Below are 19,022 nucleotides of genomic sequence, written 5' to 3'. Positions count from 1 at the left end.
AAATAAATCTTAAAAAAAAAAAAAAAGGTTTAGCCTCAAAACATAGAAAATATTATAAACTTATGATATTTTCTAAAGTACTAATGGAACGCAGGTATGAAATAATTCCAGGAAAAGATAGGACATAATCTAGGTCAGTGGAAGATGTAGGATTTAACTAGAAAAAAAAATATTTGAGGTTTAAAAAAAGACTTTGTTTCTAGGAGGAGGGGACTGGACCTGCCTGGACTGAGTCTTCCAGGTTGATCCTGGGGGGGGGAGGGGGGGGGGGGCTTTGCCCTGGAGGAGGTGGGAATAGGGGGTGGGCTGGGAAGAAGGGGAGAGGGGCAGGAGTGGGGAGAACAAGGGAATCCGTCCGTGGCTGATATGTAGAACTAAATGGTATTGTAAAATAAAATAAAAGAGAAAAATAAAAACAAAAAAATAAAAAATAAAAAAGACTTTGTTTCTAAAATTCTTCAGCATTTTCTCTTTTCAGAGAAAAATGGTCTTTTAAAACACCATTGAAGCCGGGCGGTGGTGGTGCATGCCTTTAATCCCAGCACTCCGGAGGCAGAGCCAGGCGGATCTCTGTGAATTCGAGGCCAGCCTGGGCTACCAAGTGAGCTCCAGGAAAGGCACAAAGCTACACAGAGAAACCCTGTCTCGAAAAGAAAAAAAAAAAAAAAAAAAAAACACCATTGAAATCATATTCAAAGCCAAGGATGGTGACACACATCTGTAATTGCAGGATACGGGAAGTGAAGGCAGAAAGATCAGGAGTTCAAGGTCATCCTCAGCCACACACTAAGCTTGAGTTATTATTCCCTTAAGTATGATTTCAGTTACAAAGGAAAGACTTCAATCTCAACCATAAGAATCATGATGCATGTTACAATTTGTCCACTTTTAGAGAAGAGTTAGGGCCAGCAAATTCTTTGTAAAAGCACCTGCTGCCAGGCCTGTTGAGCCAAGCTCAATTCCATGTCCTACATGCTGGAAGGCGAGAAACAACTTCTACATGTTATCCTGACCTCCCCACCTACACCTACACACACACACACACACACACTTCTTCTAAAAGTCAGTGAAATTGCATATGAGCTTTAATTTTATAATCTTAATATAATTTAATGGCCAAGGTTGGGAGAACCAAAAATAATCTCTAACAATGAATATTTTCCCACAGAATGTGATTGCTTCTGTATACACATAAATATCCCAAACAGCACACTAAAGCTAAGGAGAACCTTGGTTTACTTTTTCAACGAATTGTTCAATAAAGATTCACATGTTCAGATCAGTAGAAGCCACAGTCAAAGTCAAACCAAGAGGGGGTTGGAAAGATGGCTCAGAGGTTAAGAGCACTGACTGCTCTTCCAGAGGTCCTGAGTTCAATTCCTGGCAACCACATGGTGGCTCACAACCATCTGTAATGAGATCTGGTGCCCTCTTCTGGCCCGCAGTCATACATACTGTATACATAATAAATAAATCTTTAAAAAAAATTTAAAAAAAAAAAGTCAAACCAAGAATGTGGTGCTAGGCCAAGAAAGTTCCACACACTGAATTTATCCACAAACTTTTTTTTAATGTACAAACTTGTAATTCCTCAAAACCCGTTAAGTGGTATGCATACATGCTTTAGAAAAAAAACTTACAGAAATAAAAAAGGACACATAAGCAGGACTTTACAAGGTACTGTCCAGTGTTTTAGCCTACCAAGAACTTGCGGAGGATACCATACCCACCTGACAGTTTTCCTATCCAGTTTTCCTCAAGTAGAATGTGGAGCTGCTTTTTAAACCTATGTTCTCCAACTTGAAATGCCAAGCTCTAACAGGTTGGGCCATTTAGAACCATCTCCAAATAAGAAGGATTTGGTTATTAGAGCAGCATCTGGGCTGGTGATACAGACGCAGCTTTCACAAAGCCTTAGGTTCCACCCCCGGTATCACACAAAACCAGGTGTGAGTGGCATACCTCTGTACTGCCAGCACATGACAAGTAGAGGCAGTAGGGACAAGGCTATACAAGGTAGTATGGTCCAGGCCAGCCTGGGCTACATAAAAAGATAGATAGACAGACAGACAGACAGACAGACAGACAGATAGGTAGATAGGTAGATAGATAGATAGATAGATAGATAGATAGATAGATAGATAGATAGATAGATAGATAGATAGATAGATGATAGATAGATAGATAGATAGATAGATAGATAGATAGATAGATAGATAGATAGATAGATGTTATTACTTTAGTTCTAAATTCAATTTAATCTTCTCAAGTGTCTATTAAGAACCTACATTGAGCCAGGTGGCAGTGGCGCACGCCTTTAATCCCAGCACTCGGGAGGAGGTGGATCTCTGTGAGTTCAAGGCCAGCCTGGTCTACAGAGCAAGATCCAGGACAGGCACCAAAACTACACAGAGAAACCCTGTAAGACACTTAAACACAGGATTCCTCTAACTGATAGTATAGATACCTATTAAAATCTTTGTTTGACCTGATTTTTGACAAAGAAGCCAAAACTGTACAATGGAAAAAAGAAAGCATCTTCAACAAATGGTGCTGACATAACTGGATGTCAACATGTAGAAGATTACAAATAGATCCGTATCTATCGCCATGCACAAAACTCAAGTCCAAGTGGATCAAGACCTCAATATAAAACCAGTTACACTGAACCTGATTGAAGAGAAAGTAGAAAGTAGTCTTGAATGCATTGGCACAGGAGATCACTTCCTAAATATAATACCAGTAGCACAGACACTGAGAGCAACAATTAATAAATGGGACCTCCTGAAACTGAGAAGCTTTTATAAGGCAAAGGACACAGTAAATAAGACAAAACAACAGCCTACAGAATGGGCAAAGATCTTCACCAACTCCACCTCTGACAGAGGGCTGATCTCCAAAGTATATAAAGAACTCAAGAAACTAGACATCAAAATACCTAACAATCTAATTAAAAAATGGGCTACAGAGCTAAACAGAAAATTCTCAACAGAAGAATCTCAAATGGCCTAAAGACATTTAAGGAAATGCTCATCATCCTAAGTCATCAAGGAAATGCGAATCAAAATGACTCTGAGATACCATCTTATACCTGTCTGAATGACTAAGATCAAAAACACTGAAGACAGCTTATGTTGGAGAGGATGTGAACAAGGGGAACAATCCTCTGCTGTTGGTGGGAATGCAAACCTGTACAACCACTTTGGAAATCATTATGGCTGTTTCTCAGAAAATTGGGAATCAATCTTCCTCACAATCCAGCTATACCACTCCTGGACATATACCCAAGGAATGCTCAATCATACCACAAGGATACTTGTTCAACTATGTTCACAGCAGCATTATTCGTAATAGTCAGAAACTAGAAACAACCTAGATGGCCCTCAACCAAAGAATGGATTAAGAAAATGTGGTACATATACACAATAGAGTACTACTCAGCAGTAAAAAACAATGACATCATGAGGTTTGCAGGCAAATGGATGGGACTAGAAAAATATCATCCTGAGTGAGGTAACCCAGACTCAGAAGGACAAACATGGTATGTACTCACTCATAAATGGATACTAAAAGTAAAGGGTAACCAGACTACAACCCACAGCTCCAGAGAAGCTAGCTAACAAAGAGGACCCTAAGAGGGAATGCATGGATCACCTTGGTAAGGAGAAATAGATGAGATCTCCATGAGTAAACTGGGTGTGAGGGGTGGGCAATGAAAACATAAGGATACTGGATGGTCAAGCTGGAATAGGGATGGAATGGGAGAGCAATGAAAGAGATACCATGATAGAGGGAGACATCATAGGGATAGGGAGAAACAGGGTGCTAGGGAAGTTCCCAGGAATCCACAGGGATGACCACAGCTTGGACTACTAGCAATAGAGGATAGGGTGCCTGAACTGGCTTACCCCAGTAATTCACCCCAGGTGAATACTCTGTCATCATAGAGCCTTTCTCCAGTAACTGATGGAAGCAGATGCAGAGATCCACAGCCAAACACCAGGCCAAGTTCTAGGAGTCCAGTAGAAGAGAGAGAAGAGGGATTCTATGAGCAAGGGGCACCAAGATGATGATGGGGAAACCTACAGAGACAACCAAACCAAACTAATGGGAACTCATGAAATTTATACCAACACCTGTGGAGCTTCCACATGACTGGACTAGTAGACTCTCTGCATGTGGGACAGTTGTGTAGCTTGATCTGCTTAAGGGGCCCCTTGGCAGTAGGATCAGGATCCATCCCTGGTGCATGAGCTGGCTTTTTGGAGCCCACTTCTATGGTAGGACACCTCCAACGGCCTTGAGGCAGGGGGAGGGGCTTAGACCTGCCTCTACTGAATGTACCAGGCTCTGCTGACTCCCCATGGGAGGCCTCACCTTCTTGTAGAAGGGAATGAGGGATGGGTTGGGGGAAGGGAGGATGGAGGGGTGGGAGGAGGAAAGAGGGGGGATCTGTGATAGGTATGTAAAATGAACAGAAATTTTTTCTTAAATTAAAAAAAAAAAAAACTTTGTGTTTGAAATATTTCCAAATACACCCAGATAACATGGGTTGTTTTGTGTTTTGTTTTTATTTCATCATTAAAACTGACTTTTTTGCCAGGCAGTGGTGGTGCACACCTTTAATATCAGCACTCGGGAGGTACAGGCAGGCAGATCTCTGTGAGTTCAAGGCCAGCCTGGGCTACAGAGTGAGTTCCAAGAAAGGATCCAAAGCTACACAGAGAAACTCTGTCTCAAAAATAAAAATAAAATAAAAATAAAAATAAAAAATTTTAAAAAATTAAAAAAAAAAACTGACCTTTTCAGACATACTAGAGTACAATGTAAAACACACTTTGTCCTAATGTTGCTAAAATCCTTAAGATTTCCTGAGTGACAGGAACTGCCTTTTATTGTTTACTAGGACCCCCTTTTGGCCACACCAACATTTACATCACTAGAGTGAGGGAAGGCCCCTAGCCAGCCCCACTACTGTGGGAGTCATTCTATAAAAACTTCTGAAAAGTACTAGAGTTGATAGATCTAGACTTACTGAACACGTGAGGAGAGTTTAAATAGAGACAGCATGGAAGCCCCATCCCTTCTGCACCCACCTAACCCACTGAATCACTTCCTGTGGGTGTTCATCTGGACCCCCTAGATCAGCGGTTCTCAACCTGTAGGTCGAAACCCTTTGGAAATGGCATACCAGACATCCTGCATAGCAGATATTTACACTATGACTACAACAGTAGCAAAATTACAGTTATGGGGTAGTAACATAATTATTGTATGGTTGGGGTCACCACACCATGAGGAACTGTATTAAGAAGTTACAGCATTAGGAAGGCTGAGAACCACTACTCTCGACTCTTAAAAACCAGTCAGTTTAATTGTTTCCCAGGGGCTCAGACAAGCTCACATTCTTTTTTTTTTTTTTCTTTTTTTTTCTTTTTGGTTTTTTCGAGACAGGGTTTCTCTGTGTAGCTTTGCGCCTTTCCTAGAATTCACTTGGTAGCCCAGGCTGGCCTCGAACTCACAGAGATCCGCCTGCCTCTGCCTCCCGAGTGCTGGGACTAAAGGTGTGCGCCACCACCGCCCGGCTCTCAAATCCTTTTAAAGGAAGGATAGAGCATAAAATAAACAAATGTATTTTCTTTTTTGTTGTTTTTCCTATCTTCTTAGGAATGGGATTAAAGGTGTGCGCCACCACCGCCCGGCACAAGGTCACATTCTATATCAATGATTAGCATCCAAAATTAAAGAAATCCTATGGCATCTCTAGGTAGATGACATCAAAACTGAACTGAAATACTGGGCACTCAGCTGGTGCCAACAGATCACCTAGTTGCTTTATGATGAGAAAATCTCACACATTCTGGTATTACAAGTATTCAGTAGAAAAAACAGTTTAGTTCATCCTTTTAGAAGAGTTGTTATTTTTTTGCACCTTCCCATCCCCCCACCCCCCACCCCCAGTGCACATGAAGATTGGAAATCAACTTCAGGTTTCAGTCCTTGCCCTCTACCTTGTCAAGTAGAGTACTTTTCTTTTGCCACTGAGTACATCAGACTAGTTGACCCACAAGTTCCAAGGATTCTCCTGTCTCCATGTCATCTTGCTGTAGGGGCACTGGGATTAGAGCTGCATGCTACTATGTCTAGCTTTCCATGCAGACAGAGACATATATACTATTAGACATGGTGGAACATCCCCATGATCCCAAATTTGAGACTAAAATAAGATGCTCAAGGCCAGCCTAACGTGACTTAAGACTGTCTCAAAAAACATGAACAAGGAGATATGTCACTGTTAGGGCACTTGACTAACCATATGCAAGAATTACGTTCAATCAGCTGCGTGGGAGGGGGCAGGCAATGGAAGAGGGGTAGATACATACTAAGATATTTATTGATGACATAACATGGCTAAGATTTATCTCAAAATATTTAGAAAGGAAAAGCAAATAGAAATAATACTAGCCATGAATTGACTATAGTGGCTTATATAAATAGTAATACTTACAGTTTTGAAATTTCTCATAATGAAATTTTTTTAAAAAGAAGTAGTAGTAGTAGCAACAGCAGCAGCAGCCGCCAGGCATGGCGTCATATGCCTTTAATTCTACCACTTGGGAGGTAGAGGCAGATAAATCTCTATGAGTTAGAAGCTAGCCTAGCCTACATACCAAGTTTCAGACTACATAGTAAGACTTTGTCTTTAAAAAAAAAAAAAATAGGCGTGATTGCACAAGCCTTTCATCCCATAAGTTTCAGGCCAATCTGGTCTCCATGACAAGTTCCAAGACAGCCAAGACTAAATTGTGAGAGCCTGTCCAAAAAAACTATTTATGTACACAACAGCCTTTTCATCACACATAAAAGGCTTACTTCCAAAGATACTAGTTTCAAGTTCACCAACCAAATTTTAAATGTTACTGCTAAATAATTCACCATTTTAATTTTTGAGCATTTTATTTATTATTTTTATATGTATGAATATTTTGCTTGCATGTATGTCTGGGCACCATATGTATGCAGTCTCCACAGATGCCAGAAGGGGGCGTCATCTCCCAGGGAATGGAGTTCAGAGTTGTGAGCCATCAAGTGGGTGCTGGGAATTCCACCCAGGTGCTTTGGAAGAACTAGTGCTCTTCATCACTGAGCTACTCCCCAGCCCCACAATTCATCATTTTAAAACCAAAACCAACCACTGGGCACAGTGGTGCACTCCTATAATATTTGCTACTCAGAAGGCTGAGACCAAAGGATAACTTGGCTCATGAGTTCAAGCCCACCCAGGGTAACACAGTAAGATCCCCATATCTCCATCATTGAAATTGAATTTGGGATATGATCAAGATATTGGCTCATTCCTATAATTTCAGCATTCAGGAGACTGAGGTAGATACACTGCCAGAAGTCAAGGCCAGCTTGGCCTACATGGGGAGTTCCAAGTCACCCAGGATTACAGAGTGTGACCCTGTCTCAAAACTACAAACAAAAACAAGAAAATAAACAAGATGAAACACGTTAACTTGACAAGTACTATCACAGCGCTGATTTAAATCCAGTTGTTCCCAGACTCCAGACCTTCTTCTAGTGTAAGAAAGATCTGAGTTAGATCCAAAGAAAGCACAGCACCAATGTCCTCTGAAGACCCTGAGGTGAGACCTAGAAATGCCAACCATCTGGTATCAAGCCAGGCTGGAAATAAGGCTTCAGTAAGTGTCTCCTACAGCTCATTAAAGCAGGGAGCCAACAGCAGCAGCCACATTCAGTGCATGTCACAATGTTCTATACTGTCTGGGTCAACAAGCAATGGTGACAGCCACCTCTGGCCCAGCCTTCCAAATACTGGTTCCGCTGTAAGCAGGAAAGAAAAAATGAAATGAAAGTCAGACAGAGGCGGGAGGAGAGATAATAAAGAAACTGTTACTCTGCTTCCTATAAATTGTAATAATAGTGAATCCTTGTTTGTTCCTAAAACACATTTTGGCTGTTGTTTAAATCTTATGTGCATGGATGTTTAGCCTGCATCTATGCCTGTGAATCACATGTGCCTACCATCTACAGAGACCCTAAGAGAGCATCAGATCCCCTGGGACTGGAGTCACAGCTGCCATGTGGGGGCTGGGAATTGAACCCAGGTCGTCTGGAAGAGCAGCCAGTGCTCTTAAACAGTGATTGTCTCTCCAGCCCCCATAGAACACACTTTTACAAGATTCTAGTATGTAGACCTTCTTTATCCAAGTAAAATACAAGTTCTGTCATGTTTTAAATGGAAAATAAATGCTTTAAATTTTGCTTCAAAAGCAACCAACAATTACAATCGCTTCACAATTCTGATTAAAGATAGGTGTTTGTAAATAAAAACAAGTTTTGTTCTGCCTTATCACTGTCAACATAATTGTATGTTTATACAATATCTAAGCCAATAGAAGGGGAAATATCTGTGCTTCTTACCCAGTGTTTTCCGGCTTCTTTCCACAGCTGTCCTTCGAGTTTGCTCAAACATGGCCTCCAAGTCAAATGTGCGAGCTTTCTTCCCTAGGAGCAGAACAAACATCACTGTGACTGTCTTGCAAAGAGCTGACCAGAAAGGCTCTAGATACTCCAGGTTTTGTTTGTTTGTTTGTTTGTTTTGGTTTTTCGAGACAGAGTTTCTCTGTGTAGCTTGCAGCCTGTCCTGGAACTCACCTTGTAGACCAGGCTGGCCTTACATTCAGAGATCTGCCTGCCTCTATCTCCCGAGTGCTGGGATTAAAGGTGTGCACCATAACCGACCAGATATAGGCACTCCAGTTTTACTGATTGATCAATAACCATTCAGTCTGTCTACTTGACAGCATGTTTCCAAGATAATGAGAAAACAGTAAGGGGAGAAAAAAATACAAGTTTAATAACCATTACCCAAAATGCTTGGGACCAGAGTATTTCAAGTGTCAAGAGTTGTTTGTATGCTTGTTTATTGGACTTCAGAATATTTATACACAGATATTACTAGCTTAGCATCCCTAATTCAAAATATAAAATACAAAACTTAGAGGCTGGGGATTTAGTTCAGTGGTAGAGCACTTGCCTAGCAAGCACAAGGCCCTGGATTCGGCCCTCAGCTTTAAAAAAAAGACAAAATACAAAACTTTTTGTTGGTGGTTTTTCTAGAGATATAGCCTTGCTTCATACCACAAGCTAGCCTTGAACTCACAATCCTCTTGTCTCAGCCTCCCAAGTGTTGGGATTATTACAGATATCCACCAACACAGTAAGCCAAAATCCAGAAGTTTTGAGAACTAACATAATGCTCAAAAAGTACAAATTTAAGATTCTTAAATTAGGACTGTGAACCTATTGAACATTAACCAGCCAACTTTCTCATCCGCACCTGATTTAGCTAGACGCCTATATCTTGAAGCAACATTAATCTGTCAGGGATAATAAGAAATACCCATACTTTGACAGAAAAACTATCTGACTTGGGGATGCAATACAACAGTGCTTGTCTGGTACCACAAGGCCCAGGGTTTGAGCCATAGTACTGCATACACATGCCTGTAATCTCACAGAATATGGAGTCAAAGGGATCAGAAGTTCAAGATCACCCCTATCTGTGTAGCAAGTTTAAGGTGAGCCTGGGATAAATAAGACCATCTCTCAAACAAATGTATGAAAAATTAAGGAAATAAAAAGAAAGACGATCCTAGTTAGCCCATTCTATTGAAAGAAGCCCTTAAGAACAGGTATGTCGCCGGGCGGTGGTGGCGCACGCCTTTAATCCCAGCACTCAGGAGGCAGAGCCAGGCGGATCTCTGTGAGTTCGAGGCCAGCCTGGGCTACCAAGTGAGTCCCAGGAAAGGCGCAAAACTACACAGAGAAACCCTGTCTCGAAAAGAAAAAAAAAAAAAAAAGAACAGGTATGTCAGAACCCAAGAGATTCAAAGTCTGAAAAGGAATCAAGGCACTAGAGTTGACTTAAAGCAATGGTTCTCAACCTTCCTAACCTCAACCCTTTAAAACAGTTCCTCATGTTGTGGTGACCCCACCCATAAAATTATTTCATTGCTACTTCATAAATGTAATTTTGCTACTGTTATGAGTTATAATGTAAATATCTGATATGCAGGATATCAGATATGCAATACCTGTGAAAGGGCCGTTCACCCCACAAAGGGATTGCAACCCACAGGCTGGGAACTGCTGATTTAAAGGCAGCAACATGAGAATTAAGATATTCTAATGAGCTAAGAAAGAGATAGCCAGAAAGCAAAGATATTTCAATCCTATTACCAAGAACTGTATTGTTCATAAAAGCAACTTCCTTCCTTAACAAAGCTACCAGATTACAGTATATGCATGTTTACAACTGATTTCAGCCTTGATATCTACAACAGGGAAATCAACACAGTTCACATGAACTGGCAACTTAAAAAGCTACCAGAAAATAAATCTGTGGGTTGTTTTATGTATTGGATCTGGGGGTAGAACCTAGAGTTCTATGCTTACTAGTCAAGGGCTCTCCATTAGACTAAACCCACAATTCTTTGTGTTGTTTTAAAGTGCTAAATGTGCAGCAATTTGTTACAGGAGCAGTTAAATAAATACATATATATATATATACATATATACATGTATATATATATATATTATGCATACACAACTGGTAATATTAGTACATTATCTTAAATAGAGTATGAAGTTCTCAAAGACACTAAATACGAGAGGTGAAGCTGTAGAACTGGGTCTGATCCCCTCAAGAGGGGACAGAACACTGTTTTCCAGGAGATTACAAAAATAGTGTTAGTCATGAAAATGTTAAGATTTGGGGAAATGAGTCAGTCAGTGCTTGACACTCAAGCGTGAGGCCCGGTGTTCAGAACCCCAAGTGGAAGATCCCTGGAGCTCCTGGCGGAACGCCAGGCCCAGTCATAGACACTGTCACAAAAATATAAGCAGAAAACAACAGATGAAGATGTTAAATGTCAACCTCTGGCCTCCACATGCCTGGACACAAGTCCTACATACATTCACACACACACATTATATGCACACATTCACAAATATTCTTTTAGCATTACTGATAAAATTCAAAAGAGGGATATGGCTACATGCCAGCATGTGAGAGGCTGAGGTGAGAGAATCTAAAATTTCAGACCACCCAGGGATACATAGTCAGACTCTCCCTCAACAAACAAAAAATAAATAAAACCAGAAATTACGTAGGGAAAAATTTTAAGTGATACAAATTTTACTGTGTAGTGTACTTTCTGAAAGCTAAAATAAATCAAGTTTGGGGCTAGCAGTGTAGCTCAGTAGCAAAACACGGGTTTAGCATACAGGAAGTCCTGCTGATTCCTGATACTATCAAATATAAAATCATGTTTTGGGGCCGGGCGGTGGTGGCGCACGCCTTTAATCCCAGCACTCGGGAGGCAGAGCCAGGCGGATCTCTGTGAGTTCGAGGCCAGCCTGGGCTACCAAGTGAGTCCCAGGAAAGGTGCAAAGCTACACAGAGAAATCCTGTCTCGAAAAACCAAAAAAAAAAAAAAATAATAAAATAAAATAAAATAAAATCATGTTTTGGAAGAATATAACACATGAAAATCAGCAAAATATTGTGTTAAAGAACAATGTTTACTCATAAGTATGATATTAATTTTTAATATGCAACAGGAACACTGAAAAAAACCAAATTAATTCTGAAGCCTTGACTTCTTTTTCTTTGTAAATCTCTAAACTTTCTCAAGTTAGAAATAGCGACTGGATGCCAGGTGGTGATGGTGCACCCCTTTATTCTCAGCACTTTGGAGGCAGAGGCAGGAGGATCTCTGAGTTCAAGGCCAGCCTGGTCTACAGAGTGAGTTCCAGGACAGCTACGACTGTTACACAGAGAAACCCTGTCTCAAAAAAAAAGCAAAAATACAAAAACGAACGAAAGAAGGAGAGGCAGAAAGAGACAGAGGGAGGGAGGGAGGGAGGGAGGGGGAGGGAAGGACTGGAGAGATGGCTCAGCAGTTAAGAGCAGTTAAGAGCTGCTCTGGCAGAGAACATGGCTTTGGTTCCCAGTACCCACATGGTGGCTACAACCATCTAGAACTCTAGTCCCATAAGGTTCAGTGCCCTCTTCTGGCCTCCAGGGGCACTGCAGGCATGTGGTGCACAGATACATCCAGGCAAAACACCCACTTACAAATATATATAAATATATACATTTATAACACCCACTCACAAACATATTATCGTTATCCATTTATCGTTTAAAAATAAGAAATCAGAAAGAAAAACAAATAATGCTGTAACTACCCTTTTAAGGACTGATTACTTAAGAGTCCTAGAAGATAGTAAATAGATGGGTGAATGAATGAATGAGAACTAGATACATTAGCGGGATATTTGTTCCCAAAAGAAATTACAAAACAATTTCCACTCGATTTTTGCTACCACTAATGTTTTTAGCAGATGATTACTCCTCTTTTGAGACTTCTTTTTTAATCACCTAATAACTTGTCATATCTAGGGTTTACCGAAAGGCTGAAGTGAGGATTCTGAACGAGAAAGACTAACCAAAAGAAAGGAACTAAGTAGCCACCAAAATATTAGTTAATGGCCACCAACACATGTCCTTCTCAGACTGGGTCCCAACCAGTAATCCCTTTCAGTCAAGGTTTCCAAGTGTCATCTGAACTGGTCTCAACAAACTAAATGGGACCGAAGCAATTGGGATTCGGCCCGGCAGAAGGCGCCGCTCAAGTGTGACAGCTCTCCTAAACCTTCAGTGCTTAATCCCTCTGCAAACTCGGGCTGGGCTCCGCCCGGGGCAGGCACTCACCGAACCCTGTGAAGCCCATGGTGACCGCCAGCTGAGGGTCGGGTCCCGCCGCGTCTGCGCCCGGCGCTGTACAAGAAAGGGGAGACAAGACGGGCCGTCAGCGCGGCGCTCCGGCTCCCCAGCACGGCCCACCACCCCCGCCGGCAGCGCCGAACCCACCTTCGCCGGGGCCCGAGTGTTCCATGGCTGACAGAGCCCCACAGCCTCGGCAAGAAGCACCCGCACAAGCGGCGCGCCACTCCGGGCAAGCCCGACAGGAAGTACCGTCTCCCAGTCCGCGACGCCAAGAGCGGCCGGTCCGCCCGGGAAGAGAGGCTTTCGGACGCTCGCCCCCTAGCGGTCGGGAGGGAACGCGCTGCCGAGACCGCATCCCCATTCAAACCCTGGAGCGGTCCTGTAAAAAAAAAACCCTTTTCAGGAGATGCCTTTGCAGGAGAGGTGACCGTCCTCGCAAATTTCTAAGGAGAAGTCAACAGTATCTTGTTCTTGGAGTGCTACTTTTCCTCTATGCTGTACATGACGAAGCTCACACAGTTGCTCACCTCCTCCGTGTACTTGAAGAAACCAGTATCTAGATATAACTCAAGCTCTAAGAAGCCACTATGTCCTAAGTGCCTGCCCTCAGTCACAGACTCCCACTGGCTAGGCTAGCCTTGTTTATTGAGCAAGGTTTCCAAAAGTTACCTATCTACTGTGTTTCCGATTTATTTTGGTTTCTTTACAACTTAGTTCCTTACTTAAGCTATGAATTAATGGTATGTCGTTTGTTTTATTTTTAAAGTCTAAAAGAAATACTTGGATGAATAAAAAATATTATTTTTAATCAGAATCTCACTAAGTAACCCACGGCTGGCCTGGAGCTCAGAGACCCATCTGTCCCTTACTCCCAAGTGTTGTTTGTAAAGATGTGTGTTACCAAGCCAAGTGAAAATATTAATTTACTAGAGAAATGGCATAAGCATGCCATAGTGGGCATTTGGAGATCAGAGAACAACTTGAAAAACTCTTCTTCCACCCTCTGGGAACTGGGGGTGGAACTCAGGTCACAGGCTTAGTAGAAAACACCTTTACCTACTGACCCTTCTTGTCCACTCAAGAATGAAAATACTTTGAAAAATTTACTCATGAGCTATACTATTAATGTCCTATCTCTATTTATGTTTTGTTTATCTGTACACCTTAAAGGATAATGATGATCTAATGTTTCCATTGTCCTTGGAATAAAAGACAAACATGTTAATAAAGTGGAACTGTAAGTCTGTGACTGCTGAGCATAGACAATGCTATTTTTTGGACCTCAAGCACCAAAAATACAAATAAAAAAAAAAAAAGCCGGCAGTGGTGGTGCATCCCTTTAATTCCAGCACTCGGGAGGCAGAGCCAGGCAGATCTCTGTGAGTTCAAGGCCAGCCTGGGCTACAGAGTGAATTCCAGGAAAGGCACAAAGCTACACAGAGAAACCCTGTCTCAAAAAACAAAAACAAAAACAAAACAAAAAGTTAGCAAGGCTTCCAAAACCTTTCCATTCCAGCTTTGTCATTTTCAACTGCATCAGCCATTCAGTGCAATAAGGAACCCCAGAACACAGTGTTCTGGAATGTCTGACTCTTCACCAAGCTCTGGGCCCTTGAGTCTACCATTCATCCTCCAATTATCAAATTAAACCTCACATGCTCTTGTAAACATCTGTAGAACTTCATAGACCTCCAACTAAATAAAGTCCACCTACCATGTGATAGCTTAGTCTTTCTTCATAGTACAATCACTGGGCAGGTAGTCTGATTTTATTAATGAATTAATAAAAAGAAATAGTTCTGGGGCTGGAGAGATGGCTCAGCAGTTAAGAGCATTAGCTGTTCTCCCAGAGGTCCTGACTTCAATTCCCAGCACCCACATGGTGGCTCACAGCCATCTGTAACAAGATCTGGCACTCTTTCCTGACCTGCAGGCATACAGACAGACAGAACACTGTATACATAATCAATAATAAATCTTTAAAAAAATAGTTCTGAAGGCAAAAGTTACTTTTCCTTTGTGCAAGAGGTATATAATTTGTAGCAACAAAGTTTGTGTCTGTCTCAAGAGATTACTAACCACAAAAGTCACCCTGAACTACAACCAGTAAGGCTAATTTATTTTGCCTACACTAAAATAAGTTATTACTAATAGTAATATCTCTTCCTTGAGCACAGATTAGTTACTGAAGTAGAACTTTATGAATGAAGTTCGTGATATAACCATAACCTTAAGCTCAGAAATAGCTATTTCAGTTCCTCAGTAGTCGAGAAGATGAAATCTTGAGATGCATGATTTATTAAACTTTAAACTGCAAAGCTCTTAAGGGAAAAAAAAACTAGGCAATAGCTATTTCATCACCCAGTCAGAATTGATGCCCATCAACATAAACATCACAAAAAGATAGTTTTGCTCACAATAAATGATAGAGACAATAATTTTGATAAGAGCAGCCTCCACATTAAACTATTGCTGTTATGTTGTGTGAAACAACTTCATAAGCATAACTGTAAAGTGTAATGGGCAATTTTTAATTTTCTTGAAGAGAATGAATGTATTCATTAATCAAAACAGGAAGCTACTCAAGCAGTGATTCCCAGTGCAGTCAGCAGACCTGCTTAAGACTGCCATGAGATTAAAACGCTTTCGTAAATAATTCCAAGTTATAATTTGGGGGTTATTTCACTATATTAATTTGAGGGATGAAGCAAAAGCAAAGGTGTGTTAAAAGATAAAATGGGGCACATTAGAATATTAATTTTTCTGAGCCGGGCAGTGGTGGCCCACACCTTTAATCCCAGCACTTGGGAGGCAGAGGCAGGTGGATCTCTGTGAGTTCAAGGCCAGTTTGGTCTATGGAGTGAGTTCCAGGACAGCCAGGACTGTTACACAGAGAAACCCTGTCTGGGGGGGGGGGGGAGAATAGTTTTTCTGAACACTCGGTGATTCATCAGATGGGCAGGGACAGACAGTAAACCATTTACGTCTTTACCCACTGGAAGAAGGAGCAAAGAAAATAATCGATTGGTTACAGTAGAGCAGTAGCTTTGGATCATCCCAGTGGAAAGTCCTTCAAGGTCAGTCTATACTCTCTGATTGGTGAAGATAATGTGTTCCTTGGGTTTACAGGATGGCTCTATGGATAAGGTGCTTGTCATTCAGGGTAACTACCACTGCCTGGCTCTGTTTTCTCTTCTAGACTGAGTCAATCTCATGTAACCCAGGTGGCTTTGAACTCACAGAGATCCAGTTGGATGCCTGCCTCCCAAGTGCTTGGATTAAAGGTGTGTGCCACCACTGCCTGGCCTCTATGTCTAATCTAGTGGCTTGTTCTGTTGCCTGATCTTTAGGCAACACTTATTAACTCCTGTTAAATTCTGTGTGTATGTGCATGTAACTATTAATAGTAACCATGTGCCTCTCCTCCATTTTTGGCTATAGCCTCATCATGACTTCTTGTGAGCTTCAGGGAGTCAACTTGGATCCACCTTGAACAAGAACAGCATCTTGCCAGATCCAAGCAGAACCAGATAGTTCCACAGAGCCTGGACAGTGAAGTGAAACAGTCAGCTACCCTAGCCAGCACCCCAGCTCTCTCAGGTCCTCCAAAGATGACTGATGCCCCCCAAGTCAGCAGGGAGCAGTCTAGAGAACATGGCACCCTCATCCCTACCTCACCTGCTACCCCTTTCTAACTCCTTACCTCTTTATAATCAACAAAAGGGGGAATTTTAGCATTTAGGCATCTCTACTGGCCTGCCCTTAGGGTCCTGATAGGATATCTCCTCAGCTGCAGCCACTAAGAGCACCCCCTGTGCGCATTCCCCATGTTTCCTTATAAAAGGCGTACCTTGCCCACCTCCTGTCTCTTTCTCTTCCTTCACTCTCATCCCCAGGGACTGGTCTCCATCTCTTCTCTTCTCCTTCTCTCCCCTCCCCTAAATAAACTTCCCACTTAGGCTCTGTTGTATGGTATGACTTCTTCCCACCGTTTTTAAAAATAAAACATCTTTGTTTCAAAAAGTTTATAACCACCTTGAGCCCTACCTTTGTTATGTGACTACCCTCTTATGATTATGACTACCTTGTTTTGCTCATCTTGCACCCACGGCTTTGTTTCAGGAGGGACTAACTTGCCATGCCTATGCTCTGCTCCTGTAACCCCATCTATTTTGCCTGCCAAACCTCCCATTTGGAAACCTCCTACCCCTGAGCTATAAAAGCCTTGTCTTCCTCACATCCAATGCTGACCTCTCAAACCCCACATTAAAGGCAGGCAGCCTGTGTACATGAATAAAAAAGGTTGTTTTAGTTAATTGCTTGCTTTAATTGATTTGGTCATTATGACTTGGGTTAGTGGTCTTTCTCCTCCCATCTTCGGATTAACATCTGCCTGTAACTCCAGGTCCAGGGTGTCAGATGCCTTCTTCTGGTTTCCATGGCCATACACACACATGACATATTCCCAAGACACACATACACATAAAAATAAATCTTTTTTTTTCCAAATCAAACATAGGACTCAAAGTATCTCTCCTTCAGCATGCTGATTTCCCTAGTACATATACAATTGACAGGAATTAGTAGAGAGCCTAAGGACTGCAGTATTAAAACAATGAGAAAGCTGGGCAGTGCTGGCGCACACCTTTAATCCCAGCACTTGGGAGGCAGAGACAGGTGGATATCTGTGAATTGGAGGCCAGTCTGGTCTACAGAGTGACTTCTAGGACAGCCAGGGTGATTACAAAGAGAAACCCTGTCTCAAAACACACACACACACACACACACACACACACACACACACACACACACCAAAAAACAAACAAGACACCTTTGCAAAGTCCTAGAAGTTTAAAAATGTTTTGGACTGGGTGTGTTAGATGATGCTTGTAATCACAGCTATTCTGGTCCTTGAGGCAGGGGGATTGTGAGTTCAAGACATAGTCAAACCCAGTCTCTTAAAAAAAATTTTTTTTTAAAAAAGCCATGCACATGCCTTTAATTCCAGCACTCCGGAGACAGAGGCAGGTGGGTCTCTGCGAGTTGGAGGCCAGCTGGTCCACAGAGCAAGTTCCAGGACAGGCACCAAAACTACACAGAGAAACCCTGGTGCAGGAGGTCACAGGATGGGATGGGACTGGACTGGACAGGATGGGACACGGACATGGACAGACAGACGAATGGACATGGGGGACGACACCCTGACTGCTTTGAGTAGGTGGGTGGTTGCCTTGTCGACTGAAGTTTCCTTCTGTTGGGAACAAAGTCTTTCATCTCTCTAATTGCTCCTCTTGAAATATATATTTTCCCCAATAGAAAACCTACAATGGAGCCTACCATTATAGTATTTTCATTTTCTTTTTGTTTCTGAGACAGGTCTCCCTACATAGCCCAGGCTGGCTTCCAATAGAGGTGTGTGCCTCTATGTCTGGACTTCATGACACATTTACTTTGTCTTTCCATCAACGGCTTCAAAGGACAAAAGTGTATAAGTTTGATATTCCCAACAGTAGGCATGATGCCTGACACAGTAGACATTCAGTTTTCTAGAGCCAGATGGTCTTTTGAGTGCCTGCATTACTTTATATCAATCCTTGTAGTATGAATTATATGGGTGCTCCCCCAATGCAACAGGGGATAAAGGTGTGCAGCAAAAGCAACATTTTTTTTTTTTTTGAGACAGAGTCTCAAATTTCATAGGCTTACTACAAACTTGGGACATAGCTGAGGATGATCTTCAACTCCTTATCCTCCTGCTTCTACTTCCCAAATTCCGGGATTATAGGCATGACCTATCTCCCCACCCCACCCCACGCCGCGACAGAATTACACTCTGTACACCATGCTAACCTGGAACTCACCTTGTGAGCTCCCAGCAACCCTCTTGCCTCAGCCTCCTAACACAGTATTATTATATTAGAGGCGAAAGACACCCCACCTCCCTGACCTTCCACCACCACCACCCCAAATGCCACGATGACTGGCCACAAAGCCAATGCCAGAGACACGCACACGGGGAAAACGCTAAGGAATCTGCATTTACCCCGCTGTTTGGAATGCTGTAAAATTCGGGCTCACGGGGAACCTGTGTCCCGAACCAGGGGCCAATTTCTAACTGGGGTCAGAAGTCTTGAGGGCGCTATGGTAACGGATGTGCGCGCTCCTCCACGGCAGCCGCCGCCGCATTCCAACTTGGGGG

The 19,022-nt window shown here is 42.2% G+C and overlaps 1 protein-coding gene across 3 annotated transcripts in view; it reads right to left on the bottom strand.

Moving 5' to 3' along the window:
* The window catches only part of Wdr70 (WD repeat domain 70), a 241,147-nt gene extending 222,147 nt beyond the window's left edge, over positions 1-19,000 (bottom strand). Inside the window, exons 1-4 of one of the 3 annotated variants that reach the window (XM_076551820.1) lie at positions 18,867-19,000; positions 12,968-13,202; positions 12,809-12,874; positions 8,449-8,532 (exon numbers count right to left, since the gene is read on the bottom strand). In XM_076551820.1, coding sequence (XP_076407935.1) covers positions 8,449-8,532; positions 12,809-12,874; positions 12,968-13,184 — 367 coding nt within the window. In that variant the 5' untranslated portion in view covers positions 13,185-13,202; positions 18,867-19,000. Of the gene's footprint in view, positions 1-7,528; positions 7,849-8,448; positions 8,533-12,808; positions 12,875-12,967; positions 13,220-18,866 lie in introns of those variants that run through there. The other 2 variants (XM_076551821.1, XM_076551819.1) reach the window with 2 other exon arrangements.
* Between the last annotated feature and the right edge of the window lie 22 nt (positions 19,001-19,022).

Source organism: Peromyscus maniculatus, chromosome 15, assembly GCF_049852395.1.
Source record: "Peromyscus maniculatus bairdii isolate BWxNUB_F1_BW_parent chromosome 15, HU_Pman_BW_mat_3.1, whole genome shotgun sequence".
In the NCBI taxonomy this organism is placed as follows: Eukaryota; Metazoa; Chordata; class Mammalia; order Rodentia; family Cricetidae; genus Peromyscus; species Peromyscus maniculatus.
This window is presented reverse-complemented; position numbering and strand designations above follow the sequence as displayed.